The 18,530-nt window shown below is 53.3% G+C and overlaps 1 protein-coding gene across 2 annotated transcripts; it reads right to left on the bottom strand.

Annotated features, from left to right (window-relative positions):
- Positions 1-5,033: 5,033 nt before the first annotated feature.
- BCKDK (branched chain keto acid dehydrogenase kinase) lies at positions 5,034-17,049 on the bottom strand. 2 transcript variants are annotated; one of them, XM_054533802.1, is made up of 13 exons: positions 16,770-17,049; positions 9,117-9,786; positions 8,191-8,562; positions 8,030-8,098; positions 7,826-7,936; positions 7,484-7,531; positions 7,284-7,403; positions 7,108-7,206; positions 6,846-6,919; positions 6,388-6,516; positions 6,218-6,307; positions 5,580-5,738; positions 5,034-5,486 (listed from the first exon to the last, which is right to left on the bottom strand). In XM_054533802.1, exons 3-13 carry the CDS (start codon positions 8,383-8,385, stop codon positions 5,342-5,344), a joined length of 1,239 nt encoding a protein of 412 aa, XP_054389777.1. In that variant the 5' UTR covers positions 8,386-8,562; positions 9,117-9,786; positions 16,770-17,049; the 3' UTR covers positions 5,034-5,341. The 2 variants fall into 2 exon arrangements, with proteins under 2 accessions (XP_054389777.1, XP_002826417.1); XM_002826371.3 differs by lacking the exon at positions 16,770-17,049 and having other exon boundaries at positions 9,117-10,282.
- Positions 17,050-18,530: the final 1,481 nt, after the last annotated feature.

Raw genomic sequence — 18,530 nt, 5'->3', positions numbered from 1 at the left:
CTCCTCAAGGTTTGAGGGTGGGGTCTGTGATGTAGCAGGAGCCGATTGGCTTCTGTGGCCGTCCCCGCGGCCCCGCGACGAGTTGGTTGTTGAGTATGCGGCAGTCTTGGAGCTCCTGGTTTTTCGTGCGGACCTGTGGCTGCAGCTTATGATTGAGGAGAGGAGACAGACTTACCTCATGCGATGACTCAACTCAACCTTTTATTTATTTACTTATTTATTTTGAGATGGAATCATGCTCTGTCGCCCAGGCTGGAGTGCAGTGGTGTGATCTCGGCTCACTGCAACCTCCGCCTCCGGGTTCAAGCGATTCTTCTGCCTCAGCCTCCCTGGTAGCTGAGACTGCAGGCGCGCGCCACCACGCCCATCTAATTTTTGTATTTTTAGTGGAGACGGGGTTTCACCATGTTGTCCAGGATGGTCTTGATCTCTTGATCTTGTGATCCGCCAGCCTCGACCTCCCAAAGTGCTGGGATTACAGGCGTGAGCCACCGTGCCCGGCCCGCTGAACCTTTTTAAAGGCTCTGGTACCTGAGGAAGCCAAGATGTGCCAATTTTCAGCGGGCGCTGCCCCCACTTTAACAGGGCAGAGCCAGAGCGGCCGCCCTGGTGGCCTGGAGCCGCACACTCGCGCTGGCCTAATGTCGCTCACCCCCCCCTTTTTTTTTTTTTTTTTTGAGATGGAGTCTCGCTCTGTCGCCTAGGCTGGAGTGCAGTGACGCGATCTCGGCTCACTGCAGCCTCCGCTTCCCGGGTTCAAGCGATTCTCCTGCCTTAGCCTCCTGAATAGCTGGGATTACAATCGCGCGCCACCACGCCCGGCTATTTTTTGTATTTTTAGTAGAGACAGGGCTTCACCCTGTTGGCCAGGCTGGTCTCGAACTCCTGACCTCAGGTGATCCGCCCGCCTTGGCCTCCCAAAGTGTTAGGGTTACAGGCGTGATCCACCGTGCCCAGCCAGTGCCCCATTTTTGAAGGTTGAAGAGCCTACTTGCCCTATTTGGGATACAGTTGGGGCGGGGAAAGCAGAACGGGTGTGTCCAGGGACAGCCCATAATTCATCCTCACAGGATAAAGTCTAAAGAAAGGAAGAGTTGGGCCGGGCGTGGTGGCTCACGCCTGTAATCTCAGCACTTTGAGAGGCCGAGGCGGGCGGATCATGAGGTCAGGAGATCGAGACCATCCTGGCTAACACCGTGAAACCCCGCCTCTACTAAAAATACAAAATTTAGCCGGGCGTGGTGGCACGCGCCTGTAGTCCCAGCTACTGGGGAGGCTGAGGCAGGAGAATCGCTTGAACCCGGGAGGCGGAGGTTGCAGTGAGCCGAGATCCCGCCATTGCACTCCAGCCTGGGGACCAAGAGCCAGACTCCATCTCAAAAAAAATAAAAAGGCCGAGTGCGGTGGTTCACGCCTGTAATCCCAGCACTTTGGGAGGCCGAGGCGGGTGGATCACGAGGTCAGGAGATCGAGACTATCGTGGCTAACACGGTGAAACTCCGTCTCTACTAAAAAAAATACAAAACAATTAGCCGGGCGTGGTGGCGGGCACCTGTAGTCCCAGCTACTCGGGAGGCTGAGGCAGGAGAATGGTGTGAACCCATGAGGTGGAGCTTGCAGTGAGCTGAGATCGCGCCACTGCACTGAGGGTTCTATGAGAGTCAGTAAAGGTTAAAGCCATTTATATATGTATGGTCCAACCATATACAATCGGCCCTCCATATCCGCGTGTCCCACCTTTGAAGATTCAACGAAGAGCGGGTTGAAAATACAGTGTTTAGGTGTGGTGGCTCACACCTGTAATCTCGCACTTTAGGAATCCAAGCAGGAGGATCGCTTCAGGCCAGGAGTTCAAGACCAGCCTGGGCAGCATAGAGACCTCCTTTCTACTAAAAATTTGGGGGGAAAAAAAATTAGCTGGGCCTGGGGGCCCGTGCCTGTAGTTCCACCTACTCGGGAGGCTGAGGCAGAGGGATTGCTTAAACCCAGGAGTTGGAGGCTGAGTGAGCTATAATCCCTCCACTGCACTCCAGCTTGGGTGACAGAGTGAGACCCTGTCTCAAAAAAAAGGGGGGAAAGAAAAGGAGGCGGGGCGCAGTGGCTCACTCCTGTAATCCCACCACTTTGGGAGGCCGAGGCAGGCAGATCACCTGAGGTCAGGAGTTCGAGACCAGCCTGGCCAACATGGCGAAACCCCGTCTCTACTAAAAATACAAAAATCAGCCGGGTGTTGTGGCGGGCGCCTGTAATCCCAGCTACTCTGGAGGCTGAGGCAGGAGAACTGCTTGAACCTGGGAGGCAGAGGTTGTGGTGAGCTGAGATCGTGCCATTGCACTCCAGCCTGGGCAACAAGAGTGAAACTCTGCCTCAAAAACAAAAAGACTGGGTGCAGTGGCTCACACCTGTAATCCCAGCACTTTGGGAGGCCGAGGCATGTGGATTACTTGAGGTCAGGAGTTCAAAACCAGCTTGGCCCACATTGTGAAACCCCGTCTCTACTAAAAATACAAAACAGTCAGGGGTGGTGGCGCGTGCCTGTAATCCCAGCTACTTGGGAGGCTGAGGCAGGAGAACTGCTTGAACCCAGGAGGTGGAGGTTGCAGTGAGCCAAGATCGCACCACTGCACTCCAGCCTGGCTGACACAACAAGACTTCATCTCAAAAAAGAAAAAGAAAAAAGAGGGAGGAAGGGAGGAAAAGAAAAGGAAAGGAAAGGAAATATTGTAAGGATGCAGAACCCACAGATCTGAAGAGCTGACTTCATATCTGCTGTTTGGCAGGGCTAACTGTAGGTAGGACTTGAACACCTGCAGATTTTCGTATTCACAGGCGGTCCTGGAACCAATCCCCAGCAGTGAAGCATGTATAACTATCAATCATATAACTATGTAACGGTTGAACTATCCGTCTTAACAATATACAAGTGTATTGCAAAGTGCCAGACAGGGTAGGTACTCAGTAAACATTCCCTTTGGCCATTCTCTGAATCTTGTTTGATTTATAATGTGGTTATTTGGCTTGGAAACAATTCTGAGAGGAGTGGAATGCTCAGGGCCTGAGGATGGGTCTCTCAGGGGTTACAAATCAAGAAACATCCAACAGGCATGGTGGCTCATGCCTGTAATCCTGGCACTTTGGGAGGCTGAGGTGGGTGGATCACGAGGTTGGGAGTTCAAGACCAGCCTGGCCAACATGGTGAAACCCCATCTCTACTAAAAATAGAAAAATGAGCTGGGCATGGTGGCACGCACCTGTAATCCCAGCTACTCTGGAGGCTGAGGCAGGAGAATCGCTTGAACCTGGGGTTGGCGGAGGTGGGGCAGAGGTTGCAGTGAGCGAAGATGGAGCCACTGCTCTCCAGCCTAGGCGACAGATTGAGACTCCATTTAAAAAAACAAAACAAAACAAAAAAACAATGTAGGTGCTCCACCCAGATCCTCTGGGAGTTGTTGCTCTTTCTGTGTGCCCATATTACCTTTGATGTGCTTTCAAAGGCCCACGCCAGCACCTGAGGCTCTTCTTAAAAAACCATCCTTAGGTTAATAGAGCTGTTTGCTTTCCCAACAGACTTTAACCAGTGACTGCCAAGTGGAGAAATTAATCAGTGACTCTGAGGTTTAGCTCTCTTACCTTCAACCCTGAGGCATAATTGACTGATTCTGGGCTTTTGCCTGAGGTCACATCCTTGCTTAGCTTCCTCCCCTTCCCCTTCCTGCTTCCCCTACTCTGTTCTGGGAGCACTTTCTTAAGAAATCATGTGGACATGAATCCTCTCAGGGACTCCAACCAGAAACATCCCTTCCCAGCTCAAAATCCACTCATGGGCCAGTTGCAGTGGCTCATGCCTGTAATCCCACCACTTTGGGAGGCTGGGGTGGAAGGATCATTTGAGCCCAGGAGTTCAAGTCCAGCCCGGAGCAACATAGGGTTTTGTAGAAACCTTGTTTCTACAAAAAATTTTAAAATTTAGCCTGGCATGATGGTCCCAGCTACTCAGAAGGCTGAGGTGGGAGAATCTCTTGAGCCCAGGAGTTCAAGGCTGCAGTGAACTCTGCAGCCACCATATTCCAGCCTGGGCAACAGAGCAAGACCCCATTTCTAAATAAATAAAAACTCACCCATGGATCCCTATGGCTCAAGATAAATCCCATGTTTCAGGGCCCTGGCCTCTGACTGCTACCTGCCTCTCCAGCCTCAGCGCCCTGCCCTGCAGCTGGCAGGATTTTTCAGTCTAGCAAGTCACTGTGGTTTCCTAGCCCCTGCCATTTGGCTTCCAGATACAACTTTCCCTCCATCACCATGAAGGGTAGGAGATGGTACAGGCCTAGAGCCAGCCTTAGGAAGTTTGCTGTGGGAGCTCACATGTGAAGGCAAGAGAACTTTCCAGTTCTCCTCCCAGCCCCACCAGGCCGCCCTTAGGCCTTTCTTCTTTCCTGGCAAGGTGGGTAGGGTATTCCCATCTAAGATGTCATCTGGAGTTCTGATTCAGGTCTAACCTTGAGCCTACCTGATATCTTTGCCCAAATCCTTGGTCCTCTCTATCAGGGCCCCACCTTTCCTTGTAGTGGGGCACCCAGTCCCTGCTAGGGCCTGCCAAGGCACAACCTTGTATGTTCTTTTCCTTGGCAGCAGCAGACACAGTATTTTTAACCTTACTCAGGCTCAGGAAGCAGTTGGCTCAGGAGTTTGCCCAGTCTGGTGACCTTCACCTCTAGAAACTGTGACTGCCAGGAAAGGAAGAGTCAAAACTGATGCCCGAAGCTGGGTCAGTCTGGGCCTTCAATATTATCTGGGACCCGGAAACATTTGTTCAACAAGATGAATGAAAGCTCTTTGTATAAGGTGCTGCAGTCATCCCACTCCCACCAAATCAAAGATGCAACAGACTTGGGACCCATTCTACTCCTGGCCCACCAGGCTCTCAGGGCAGGTAAGAGACTGGGACACGAACCAGTTCAACCCAAGGGCTCAGTGAACCTGAATGGGGGCAGAAACAAAAGTTCACCTGCCCTCCCCACACACGGGCCCGAGAGGGCATTCAAAATGTGAACTTTAATAACAAACAACAGGTCAGAGTGGGGGCTCCCCAGGAACGAGAATGACGGAGCTGGTGCTGGAGGCCTCAGGGTACCCACTTCCCCCCTCCAAGGTCTGGAGGCGAGGAGGCAATGGACCCTGTTGGGGCGGGGCGGTGCCCAGCTCCATGTAAGTCCATCTGTCTGGAGCCCTGAAACCCAAGATGCAGCAGTGTGTGGAGCAGGGGGCCACCCTGCCTGACCCGGGAGGTCCTGCAGGGAATGCGGCCCAGGCTGGTCGGGTGAGCAGGCCAAAGGCTGTGGGGTCAGATCCGGAAGCTTTCCTCCCGGCCATCGATGTGGCGGAGCCGCAGGTAGACGTCCGTGCCAATGCCCTGCAGGGACTGCAGCTGCAGAGACCCACCGAGGTACTCCGCGTAGGCCCGTGACGTGGGCAACCCGAAGCCAAAGCTGGGGGTGGGCAGGGGGACAGGACAGGAGGCTTCAGAGGCTTGAGTCTCCTGGGGTCCCCCACCCCTCCATCCTGGCCTGGCAGGGTCTCACCCGTGCATGGGTCCTGACTGGGCGCCACTGTGCATGTCCAGGTGGCCAAAGAGGGGGCTGATCCGGGGGTCCTGTGTGCTGGCTTCAGCGGTAGTGAAGTGGTAGTCCATGACCCGGTCCAGATCTTTGTGAGCAATTCCTCCACCACGGTCTGAGATCCTAGCAAGATGGCAACAACAATGGGCTTGGCTCAGCTTTGATGGGGTACTCACCACCCCCCAAGCAGACAGTGCAAAGTCTGCCTTCCTGTCCCTTCCACCCAGAGCTGGAATGTGGTCCACCTAGACCCTTGGGCCTTGTTTGTATCATCCTCACCCCTGCCAGGGCCACTGACTGCTTATACCTTCTCACAGGATGTGACATTTATCCTCGGCCCAGCATCCTAGACTGACTACTGACTGTTTCTCAATTTCAAGCTCCTCAGCTGCTGACAGAGGCAGGATACCTAGGCCTGCAGCTGGCCCCAGATCCATTAATAAGCAGCTCATGGCCATCTCAGGATCCAGAGAATAGTTTGTCTGGTCAGGGACCAAGTCCCAGAATGGGGCAGGAAGGGGCTCAAGGTCCTAAATCAAGTCAGAAACAGTGCCTAGACCCCCATCCCATCCACCTCAGCCCAACTCCCACTCGGAGCAAACCTGATGATCAGATCGACATCATTGTTGGCGATGGTGATGACCACATCTGGGACATTGTAGGGAGTGTCTAGGTGACTCTCCATTGTGGCTCTATGCAGAGGGGAAAGACCAGTAGGTAGAAGCACCCCGGTTCCTGTCCACCCCCAACCCAGCACATCAAGCCACCCCACCTCATGGCATTCTTGAGCAGCTCCGGCAGGATGTAGTCCAGTGGCATAGGGATGAAGGGGAACCGGGCAGCCACATGGCCATTGATGCGGACACGGGGCGCATTGCCATACTTGTGCTCACACAGGCGTCTGCGGACAGGAGCGAGGGTTCAGTCAGGGACCCCTCCACCAGTGGTTTGCAACTGGAGACAATTCTGCCCCCCTAAGTAATATACGGCAATGTGCAGAGACATTTTTGTTTGTCACAACTAGGCAGTACTGCTGGCGCCAGGGATGCTGCTGAACTTCCTAATGTGCATGGGGCAGCCCCTATGACAAAGAATTATCTGGCTGGAAATGTCAATAGTGCCATGGTTGAGAAACCCTGCTCCCCGCAGACCATGCCCCGGGCAAGGGCTCAGACCCAAACCTTCCCTGCCCCAGACGTCTGCCCACCCCCTGAGCCATTCTTGCCTCACCTGGCAAAGTCCACCCACTTCTCAATAATCTTCTTTGGTGAGAGACGAGTACAGATGATGCCGACAAAGTCAGGCTGGCCGGAGAAAGGAGGTCAGGACTACCCACGCCCCTAGCCCCACCGCAAGATGCTGGCAACTTCGGAACTGCCCCAAAGCACCAGCCCCACAGCCTCAGCCCCCAGGCCCTTGACCCGGATCCCCAGCCCAGTCTCCTCTGTCTCACTTAACGTTCCCAGGCGGGTCTCAGGTCCCAGAGCCCCACCTTGTCCTCGTGCAGCGCCAGGTGATGCGTGGCCAACATGCGGATTCCAAGCCTCGAAGTCAGCGTCTTGTCCAAGAAGTAGCGGACGAGCTTTTCATCCTGTAAAGAGTGAGGTCTCAGAATCCCGTGCCCTTCCCAGCCCCCAGCAGGCCCGGCCTCTCCTTTGCTGCCCCAACCTCTATGTGCTTCCGGCTCTCACGCAGGCCCTCTGCCAAGAGGGTCACCACATCCTTGTGGTCATCCAGCAGCTGTCGCACCAGCTGGCAGTACTGGGCCTCGTCCGCCTGGTCCTTGATCTGCAGGTCACAGAGTCATGAGGAAGGGTGGTCCAAGCCCAACCTCTTAGCCCCTCACCCTGCTCTGGCCCAGCACTCACCGGAGGGAAGTCTGTCAGCTTCTGGAAGGCACGGATGTATAGCTCATGCTGCAAGAAAGAGGTGTGGGAATTCACAAAGCCGCATGGGCACTGAGCAGAGAACAGCCACTCCCACCTACCCATGGGGGATCACCACCCAGCTGGTCGACCACGTGATCAAACCCCCACTTCGACCTTTCCAGGCTCCGTGAATACACACCTTTGGCTTCTGAAGGCCTAGGGTTGAATCCTGTGTGGCCCTGACACCTTTAGGCAAGCAATCGTCTGCCACTCTGGGCCCCAGACTCCCCACTTGCCCCCTGGGCAGGGTAGCCCGCTGACCTAAGGTCCTCTCTACCTTACCACGTGCAGTATGGTGGGGTTGCAGCCAATGATGAAAGGAAGGCAGCGGAAGCCCTTGATGCGGTGAGCAATCCTCACTGGAAGTTCTTGCTGCAGGTACCGAGCACTTTTCTAGGAGAAAAAAAGAAGGGAAGGCAGGGCTGGAGCCTGAGTGTCTGGGAGAACTCCAGGATCCACGAGGAAAATAGAGGGCGTGAATCTTACCAGAAGGTGGCTGCCGTCCTGAGAGCGGCCAGCGTAGAGCATCATGGTGGGCGTGAGGCGGACTGAGGGCTAGAGAGGGAGAGAGGCCTTGAGCAGAGAACCCCCAACACTCTCCCTCGCGCCCACATCTCGGACCCTGGGCTCGCCGCCCCCTTGCGCACCTTCTCCGCTGCCGCGTCGATGGCTGACTGGTTGTAAAAGGAGGTAACGGTCTTGGAGCGCTCCCGAGCCATCTCCACCTGGTGTGTGTCAGTGGCCGACGTCGAGCGGGCCCGGAGCGCGAGTGCGGGCCCCAGCAGGGGCCGGAGCGGAAGCCCGCCCCGGGGACCGCTCCCCAGCACCGAAGCCAGGATCATCGTCCTGCTCCTTTCAGACCCGGTGGCCGCTAGGACTGAGGATCCGCTAGGGCTGAGGACCCAGGCGACCCAAAATGGGGTAAGGGGGTGTGGGTGGGTAGGGGCCCTTCTCCGACTTCAGGGACCGCGGTGCGTCGAGGATGCTGACAGGCTCAGCCCGCGGAGAGCAGCTCCCATCTACCGGGGCGGGGAAGAGGAAGTTGTAAGGATCCGAATCCACAGAGCCCGCACCATCTCTCCACCTGTGCATCGGTCTCCCCAGACCCGGGCGACCTCCCACCGCCTCCCCAGACGCACACAGGCTGCGCCCAAAGGACCTAGCCTCCCGGGGCTTCTATTCCCCAACCCGAGGCTCTACTGGCGGTGGGAGGGCTGTCGGGGGAGGAGCGCCTCAGACCCTTCCAGCCCGAAAACCTCGCCCCGGCGCCCCGGAGTCCCGGGTACCCTTCTCAGGGGGCGGGGCTGCCCCTGCCTGCCCAGCGCCTTCAAACCCGGGCCCTGGGAGCGCGGCCAGCGGACGTGCTACACCAGCCCTGGGCCCCTGGGGCCGGCTCGGGAGGGTGCGGCACGGATTCCCCAGCGGGACCCCCCACGCGGGTCACTTGGTTCGGCCCGGATGCCCCCCATATGGTAGATGCCAGCCCCGTCTGTGCGCCCGCGCTGTGATGGAGGCTGCGGACGTGCGCCGCGGGGCCTCCGCGGACTGAGTAAGCCGGGGTCGCCCCACTTACCGCGGGGCCGGAGCCAGGGCCCGGGTCCCAGCGGAAGGGCTCGAACAGTCCACTCGCCGGGAGCCCAGCCGCCTGCGCCCTCCGCCGCCGTGACGTCGCGTGGGCGGCAGCGCCCGCTGGGTCCTGGGAGTTGTAGTTTGGTCTGAGGACGTGCAGCCCCGGGCGCCCGCGCATCCAGGCCACGCCCTTGCTCCCGGACCCCAAACAGCACCGCTTCCTCCACACGGCTCCCGAGGCTCTCCGTGTCCCTCCCGGCCTCTGTCTCCTGCTCTATGAAACGGGCTCCCTGGGAGCTGGAATATCTTATATGTAAAGCGCACAGATCACGCCCTACCTGACTCCTCGGAGGTCTTGTCCTCCTTCCAGTTCTTGGTTCATTTATGGGTAGCCAGGCTTCAAACCCCAGCTCGGCCCCTTAATATCTGGAGCAAGTTATTTAACTGCTCAGTGCTTGGTAAGATGAAGAGATATCATCAGTTTTGGGGTTGTGTGGATTTCATGAATTTATATGAGTGCCTAGAACAGTGCCAGGCGTGGAATTAGCACTATATAAGGGTTAGGCATTATTATTATTCACTCATGCCTGCAGAGAATGCAAGTCGCTGACTGGGTGTCTTTTCTGCACCAGGAGAGGAGATTGGGCAGTGAGTTGAATAGATCTTTCCGTGCCCTGCATAAGAAAACAGTTTCAGTATCATTGGCTGTGATGAGGACTTTCAGAGGAGGCTGCGGGAGCCTCAGATAGGAACTGAGACAGCTGGGTAGGTGCAGCCTGAGTAGGACTTGCAAGGGAGAGGGGTGGGAAGGGTGTGTGGCAGGACAGACAACAGCCCAGATGGTCTGAGTATATGGCTGGAGCCATATGGGATCTGGGAAGGAGAGGGGCGGCAGCAGAGAGCGAAGGATAAGTCTGCATTTGTCCTAGGGTAGTTAGGAACCACTGAAGGGTTTTAACTGGTGGGCTCTCCTCCTTAGACAGAACCCCTTGTCTGCAGTGATTTAGAGTGGGGCGTTTGGTGAGACCAAAGGCAGAGAAACCAATAAGAAGACAATTACTTTAGGCCAGGCGCGGTGGCTCACGCCTGTAATCCCAGCACTTTGAGAGGATGAGGTGGGCAGATCTCAGGAGTTCGAGACCAGCCTGGCCAACATGACGAAACCCCGTCTCTACTAAAAATACAAAAATCAGCCATGTGTTGTGGCGGGCGCCTGTAATCCCAGCTACTCGGGAGGCTGAGGCAGGAGAATCGCTTGAACCCGGGAGGAGGAGGTTGCAGTGAGCCGATATCCCACCACTGCTCTCCATCCTGGGCAACAAGAGCGAAACTCCGTTGCAAAAAAAAAGAAATTATCCAGACAGGAGGCGCTGGAAGGGAGACGTTTCAGTGTGTGCACGTGCATATGTGTGTAGTGTGTATTTGTACTAATTGCAGTTTTCTTTACCATGGTTATATATTTCCTAAGTATATTCAATAAAAAGTGCTAAGTGAAGCAAGTGACATCTTTGGAGGCTATCTTTATTTATTTATTTGGCGATGGGGTCTCGCTCTGTTGCTCAAGATGTAATACAGTCGCTCCATCGTAGCTCACTGCAGCCTCCAACTTAAGTGATCCTCCCACCTCAGCCTCTCAAGTAGCCGAGACTGTAAGTGTGCACCACTACCCCCAGGGTGATTTTTTCCCCCTCAAGCAATCCTTTTGCCACGGCCTCCCAAAGTGCTGGGATTACAGACGTAACCCACCATGCCTGGCCTATTTTTGTTAGAGCCGGGGTCTCGCTATGTTGCCCAGGCTGGTCTCAAATTCCTGGCCTCAGCCTCCTGAGTTGTTGGGGTTACAGGAGTGAGTCACTGGGCCTGGTGGCTGTCTTTAAACTTGGAGGTCAGCAGGGTGCAGTGGCTCATGCTTGTAATCCCAGCATTTTGGGAGGCCAAGGCGGGCAGATCACCTGAGGTCAGGAGTTCGAGACCAGCCTGACCAATATGGTGAAACCCTGTCTTTACTAAAAATACAAAAATTAGCCAGATGCGGTGGCACGCGCCTGTAATCCCTGCTACTCGGGAGGCTGAGGCAGAAGAATCGCTTGAACCCGGGAGGCAGAGGTTGCAGTGAGCCAAGATCGCGACAGTGCACTCCAGCCTGGGCGACAGAGGGAGACTCCGTCTCAAAAATAAATAAATAATAAACTTGGAGGTGAAAAAAATAAAAACTAATAATAAATATAAACTTGGAGGGAGGACCCCTCACCGTGGCTGGCCTGCCTGAGCAATTGGGGGAAGACCACGGGAAAGGGGCATCCTGCATCTCTGGGTTTCCTCTTTGCCCCCCACCCACACCATTCCCACCCGTTCTTTCCCAACGTCCTGGAGTACAGCCAGGAGGCGGCAGCCCCGAGGCAGGCACGGCTGGAGCCCGTGATAGAAGGGAGCGGGAAGGGTGCTCCTGGCGGGGAGGACAGGCTGCGCAAAGCAGCAAAGGACTGGCAGTGGTCTGTGCGCCAGAATCCGGCGCTCACGTGGCCGCGGCGTGGACAGGAGCCACAGGCGGAGGAGGCTGCGGCTGCCACCGAGGTGGAGACGTCTGGCACAGGCCTCACCCCATTTGACCCGGCTCGCTAGGCCCCGGCTCGGCCTGGACTCGCTGCTGCCCCCGGCGGCAGAGGTTGGACATGCACCTTGCGACCCCCTTTTCAGTATACTGTATACAGGTCAGGCGACTTTCTAAGCGCTTTCAATGTATTTTTAAAAATTTACATATACTCGATGTAAAAGAGAACTGTATGTATTTATTTATCGAGACAAGATATCACTCATGTCACCAAGGCTGGAGTGCAGTGGTGCGATCACAGCTCACTGCAGCCTCGAACTCCTGTTCTCAAGCAATCTTCCTGCCTCAGTCTCCCAAAGCACTGAAATTACAAGCGTGAGCCCCACGCCTGTCCTATAACATTTTTTATTTTATTTTATTTTGTTATTTTTTCTGAAACAGTGTCTCACTCTGTTACCCAGGCTAGAATGCAATGGCATGTTCATGGCTTACGGCAGCCACAGCCTCCCTGACTCAAGCGATCCTCCTACCTCAGCATCCCGAGTAGCTGTGACCACAGGTGCCTGCCACCACACCCAGCTGATTTTAAAAAAAAATTTGTAGGGACGGGATCTCCTTGTGTTGCTCAGGCTGGTATCGATGGACCTTCTGGCCTCAAGCGATCCTCCCATCTCAGCTTCCCAAAGTGTTGGGATTACAGGCGTGAGCCACTGGACCCAACCAACTTCTTTTTTTTTTTTTTTTTTTTGAGACAGAGTCTTGCACTGTAACCCAGGCTGGAGTGTAGTGGCACAATCTCGGCTCACTGCAACCTCTGCCTCCCAGCTTCAAGAAATTCTCGTGCCTCAGCCTCCCAAGTAGCTGGGATTACAGGTGCATACCACCATGCCCAGCTAATTTTTGTATTTTTGTAGAGATAGGGTTTCACCATGTTGGCCAGGCTGGCCTCAAACTCCTGACCTCAGGTGATCCATCCGCCTCGTCTTCCCAAAGTGCTGGGATTACAGGCATGAGCAACAGAGACAAGCAGGGCCTGGCCAACTTCTTACCATATAACTTTGACACTTCTTGTATCAAGAGGTGAGGGAGTCTGTGTTCCCTCCCCTTGGAACTGGGAAGGCTTGTGATTACAGTGGAAGGGATGCTATATGGCTTCTGAGTTTAGATCATAAAATATGTAGCTTCCACCTGGCTTTCTGGAGCACATGTGCTAGAGTCCTGAGCTGCCAGGTGGGCAGTCTGACTGCCCTATATTATTATTATTATTTTATTTTTAAATTGAGACAGAGTCTTGCTCTGTGACCAGGCTGGAGTGCAGTGGTGCGATCTTGGCTCACTGCAGCCTCCACCTCCCGGGTTCAAGGGATTCTCCTGCTTTAGCCTCCCACGTAGCTGGGATTACAGGCATGCACCGCCACACCCAGATAATTTTTAGTAGAGAAGGGTTTCTCCATGTTGGCCAGGATGGTGCCCTGTATGAATTATTTATTGCTGTGTAACAAATTACCTCCAAAATATAGCACCATGCTGCAGTGCAATGGCACGATCTTGGCTCACTGCAACCTCTGCCTCCCGGGTTCAAGCGATTCTCCTGCCTCAGCCTCCCTAGTAGCTTGGATTACAGGCGCCCACCACCATGCCCAGCAAATTTTTTGTATTTTTAGTAGAGATGGGGTTTCACTATGTTGGCCAGGCTGGTCTCCATCTCCTGACCACAGGTGATCCACCCACCTGAGCCTCCCAAAGTGCTGGGATTACAGGCGTGAGCCACACCATACCCGGCTCAAACATAACATCTTAAAAACATTTTTTTTTTTAATAGAGACAAGTTCTCACTATGTTGCTCAGGCTGTTCTTGAACTTGAACTCCTGAGCTCAAGTGATCCTCCCACTTCGGCCTTCCAAAGTGCTGGGATTACAGGTGTGAACCACTGCGCCCGGCCAATATCTTAAAACAATAAACACTGGCCGGGCGCGGTGTCTCACGCCTGTAATCCCAGCATTTTGGGAGGCAGAGGCGGGCGGATCACGAGGTCAGGAGATTGAGACCATCCTGGCTAACACAGTGAAACCCTGTCTCTACTGAAAATACAAAAAGTTAGCCGGGCGTGGTGGCGGGCGCCTGTAGTCCCAGCTACTCAGGAGGCTGAGGCAGGAGAATGGCGTGAACCTGGGAGGCGGAGCTTGCAGTGAGCCGAGATCGTGCCACTGCGCTCCAGCCTGGGCAATAGAGTGAGACTCTGTCTCAAAAAAAAAAAAAAAACAATAAACACTTATCACACACAGTTTCCTTGGGTTGGGAATCTAGGGGGGGTTCTGGCTCAGAGTCTCTCATGAAGTGCAGTCAAAATGTTGGCCAATGCTACTGTCATCTGAAGGCGTGACTGTTTTACAGAATCTGATTCCAAGGTAGCTCCCTCACATGCCCAGCAGGTTACTGCTGGTTGTTGGCAGAAGGCCTGTCATGCTCAGGGTTGGGGTCCAGCCCCAGCTGAGGTGTGAGAGGAACCAGTGGACGTGAGGCAGGGAGCTAGAAGAACACTCGAGAGACAGCAGGTAAATGAGACATGGCTTTATTCAGCAGCTCTCTCATCATCAGCATCTTACTCTAGCACTGTCTGCTCTGTCTCAGCTGCTTACTCTGGCAGCTCCCACACACACACAGCTGTGTGGCCAGCTCTCCCTTCAGGGTCAGCAGCTTCACTCTTTCTTTTCTTTTCTTTTCTTTTTTTTTTCCTGAGATGGAGTCTCGCGCTGTTGCCCAGGCTGGAGTGCAGTGGTGTGATCTCGGCTCACTGCAACCTCTGCCTCCTGGATTAAAGCAATTCTCCTGCCTCAGCCTCCTGAGTAGCTGGGATTACAGGCATGTGCCACCATGGCTGGCTAATTTTTGTATTTTTAGTTGAGACAGGGTTCACCATGTTGACCAGGCTGGTCTCAAACTCCTGACCTCGTGATCCACCTGCCTTGGCCTCCCAAAGTGCTGAGATTACAGGCATGAGCCACCACGCCCCACAGCCTTACTCTTTCTCCCTCTGGGCATGAGCGAGGTGAGCTGTGTCTTGGCTTCCCAAGACGGACAGCTCTGGCTTTCTTTCTTTCTCTGGGCACAAGCACCTGCACAAGAGCCATGTCCCATGTCAAGCCATGTTGGGCCGAGCCCTGTGCACAGTGTCAGCAGGGCAATTATACCTTTTACAGACAACAGTGGCTCAGAGCCAAGTGATGAGCCTTCCCATGTTATGGCTACACGGCTGTGATAACAAGTGGAGCTATATGCCTGCACTCTAAACTTACTGAGTCACTCTGGATGTTTACTTTGGCCTATGCCCACTTGACTGCAGCACACCCATGTTTCTTACAGGGCCTCAGTTCCTCACTAAGGAGACCTCTCCCTAGGGTTACTTCAGTGCTTTCATATCATGGTAGCTGGCTTCGTCTAGAATGAGTGATCTACAAAGGAGCAAGATGGAAGCCACAATATCTTCATGATTTAGCCTCTAAAGTCACACACTGTCATTTCTGCATTATCCCAATGGGCCAGTTCAGCCCCTTTCAATGTGAGAAGTGACTTCACAATGGTATCAATACCAGGAAGCAGGAATCACTGAGGACCATTTTGGAAGCTGACTATTAAAGCCTTGAGGCTGTGAGGAAGCCCAAGCTAGCCCATGCGGAGGACGACGACATGGATAGGCCCGGAGACTACTCAGAGAAAGGGAGAGAGAATGCTAGGTTATCTTTCAGCTGTTTTAGCTGCTTATTGTTCCAGCTTTAGCCACCATCTGACTGCAATTGTATGCGCCAGAAATAGCCAGGTAAAATTGTCTTCCCAAATTCCTAGTGCACAAAAACTGTCAGAGGCTGGGGGCAGTGGCTCACTCCTGTAATCCCAGCAGCACTTTGGGAAGCCAAGCTGGAAGAACTGCTTGAGCCCAGGAGTTAGAGGCAACATAACAACAACTCATCTCTAACAAAAAAAAAAAAAGAAAGAAAGAAAAAGGCCAGGCACAGTGGCTCACGCCTGTAATCCCAGCACTTTGGGAGGCCAAGGAGGTGGATCATGAGGTCAGGAGTTTGAGACCAGCCTGGCCAATATGGTGAAACCCTGTCTCTACTAAAAATACAAAAATCAGCTGCGCATAGTGGCTGGCGCCTGTAATCACAGCTACTCAGGAGGCTAAGGCAGGAGAATCGCTTGAATCCAGGAGGCAGAGGTTGCAGTGAGCCGAGATTGCACCACTGCATTCCAGCCCGGGCAGCAGAGCGGGACTGTCTTAAATTAATTAATTAATTAGTTAATTAATTAATTAAATGCTAGAAGAAAATATGGTCAAAATCTTTTATAACTCTTGAAGTGAGGAAGGCAATCTCGGCTCACTACAACTTCCACCTCCCGGGTTCAAATGATTCTTCTGCCTCAGCCTCCTGAGTAGCTAGGATTACAGGCACCCACCACCATGCCCGGCTAATTTTTGTATTTTTAGTAGAGACAAGGTTTCGCCATGTTGGCCAAGCTTGTCTTAAACTCCTGACCTCAGGTGATCCACCCACCTCAGCCTCCCAAAGTGCTGGGATTACAGGCATGAGCCACCATGCCCTGCCTAATTTTAAAAATGTTTATAAAGACAGAGTCTTACCACGTTGCCTAGACCTGTCTCAAACTCCTGGGCTCAAGTCATTGTCCTGTTTCAGCCTCCCAAAGTTCTGGGACTACAGGTATGCACCACCACACCCGGCTAATTTTGTTTATTTTTTATAGAGTGAGGGTCTCCCTGTGTTGTCCAGGGTGTCTCAAACTCCTGGGCTCAAGTGGTCCTCCTGTCTCAGCCTCCCAAAGTGCTGGGATTATAGGCATAAGCCACTGCACCCGGCCCCAATGTGTGTCTTCTGAGGCTGAGTCATAAAGAGATTGCGGCTTCTATTTTGCTTCCTCTTAGATCACTCATTCTGGGGGAAGCCAACAATAAATAACAGGAACACAGCAGGAGACCAGAGAAAGCTGAGATACAGGCCTAATGCCCAGGCCTCTGTATTCATTTCTAATTGCTGCTGTAACAAGTTACTGCACATTTAATGATATAAAACAACACAAATTTATCTTACAGTTCTGTAGCTTAGAAGTCTGACAGAGTCTCACTGGGCTGAAATCAAGATGTTGATAGTTCCTTCCTGGTGACTCTAGGGTGAGAATCCAGTTCTTTACCCTTTCTTGCCTTTAGAGGCCACCCGTATTTATTAGCTCACAATACCCTTCCTCCATCTTCAAACCAGAAACATTGCAGCTCTCTGTGTCTTTTTTCTTTACTCACATTTCCCTCTGACTTTCTTCTGCCATCCTCCTTCATTTGTAAGGACCCCTGTGGGCCAGGCACGGTGGCTCATGCCTGTAATCCCAGCACTTTGAGAGGCGGAGGCAGGCGGGTCACCTGAGGTCAGGAGTTCCAGAGAAGCCTGGCCAACATGGCAAAACCCCATCTCTACTGAAAATACAAAAATGGGGCCAGGCACGGTGGCTCACACCTGTAATCCCCATACTTTGAGAGGCTAAGGCAGGTGGATCACTTGAGGTCAGGAGTTCAAGACCAGCCTGGCCAACATGGTGAAACCCCGTCTCTACTAAAAAAAAAATTACAATAATTAGTCGGGCGTGGTGGCCGGCACCTATAATCCCAGCTACTTGGGAGGTTGAGGCACAAGAATTGCTTGAACCCGAGAGGGGGAGGTTGCAGTGAGCCGAGATTGCACCACCGTACTCCAGCCTGGATGACAGAGCAAGACTCTGTCTCAAAATAAAAATTTAAGATAAATAATACAAAATAAATAAAAATCAGCAAATTAGGCCAGGTGTGATGGTGGCTCATGTCTGTACTCCCAGCACTTTGAGGCAGGAAGGTTGCTTGAAACCAGAAGTTTAGACCAGCCTGGGAAACAAAGTGAGACCCCATCTCTACAAAAATAAAAATAAATTAGCCAGGTGTGGTGGGACATATTTGTACTCCTAGCTACTAGGGAGGCTGAGGTGCAAGAATCGCTTGAACCTGGGAGACGGAGGTTGCAGTGAGTTATGACAGTGCCACTACACTCCAGCCTGGATGTCAAGGGTCTTTGAAAAAATAAACAAAATAGGCTGGGCGCGGTGGCTTACACTTGTAATCCGAGCACTTTGGGAGGCCGAGGCGGGCAGATCACGAAGTCAGGAGTTTGAGACCAGCCTGGACAACATAGTGAAACCCTGTCTGTACTAAAAATACAAAAATTAGCCAGGCATGGTTGCACGCATCTGTAGTCCCAACTACTCGGGAGGCTGAGGCAGGAGAATGGCTTGAACCCAGGGGACAGAAGTTATAATGAGCCAAGATTGTGCCACTGCACTCCAGCCTAGGCAACAGAGCGAGACTCCGTCTCAAAAATAAAAATAAAAATAAATCAATAGAGCCTGGTGCGATGGCTCACGCCTATAATCCCAGCACTTTGGGAGGCCCAGGTGGGTGGATCATCTGAGGTCAGGAGTTTGAGACCAGCTTGACCAACATGGAGAAACCCCATCTCTACTAAAAATACAAAAAATTAGCCAGGCGTGGTGGCACATGCCTATAATCCCAGCTACTCAGGAGCCTGAGGCAGGAGAATCGCTGAATCGCTTTAACCGGGGAGGTGGAGGTTGTGGTGAGTCGAGATAGCACTATTGCATTCTAGCCTGGACAACAAGAGCAAAACTCCATCTCAAAAATAAATAAATAAATAAATAGGCCGGGCACGGTGGCTCACGCCTGTAATCCCAGCACTTTGGGAGGCGGAGGTGGGCGGGTTACCTGAGGTCAGGAGTTCAAGACCAGCCTGGCCAATATAGCGAAACCCTGTCTC

This window comes from Pongo abelii, chromosome 18 (genome assembly GCF_028885655.2).
Source record: "Pongo abelii isolate AG06213 chromosome 18, NHGRI_mPonAbe1-v2.0_pri, whole genome shotgun sequence".
In the NCBI taxonomy this organism is placed as follows: Eukaryota; Metazoa; Chordata; class Mammalia; order Primates; family Hominidae; genus Pongo; species Pongo abelii.
This window is presented reverse-complemented; position numbering and strand designations above follow the sequence as displayed.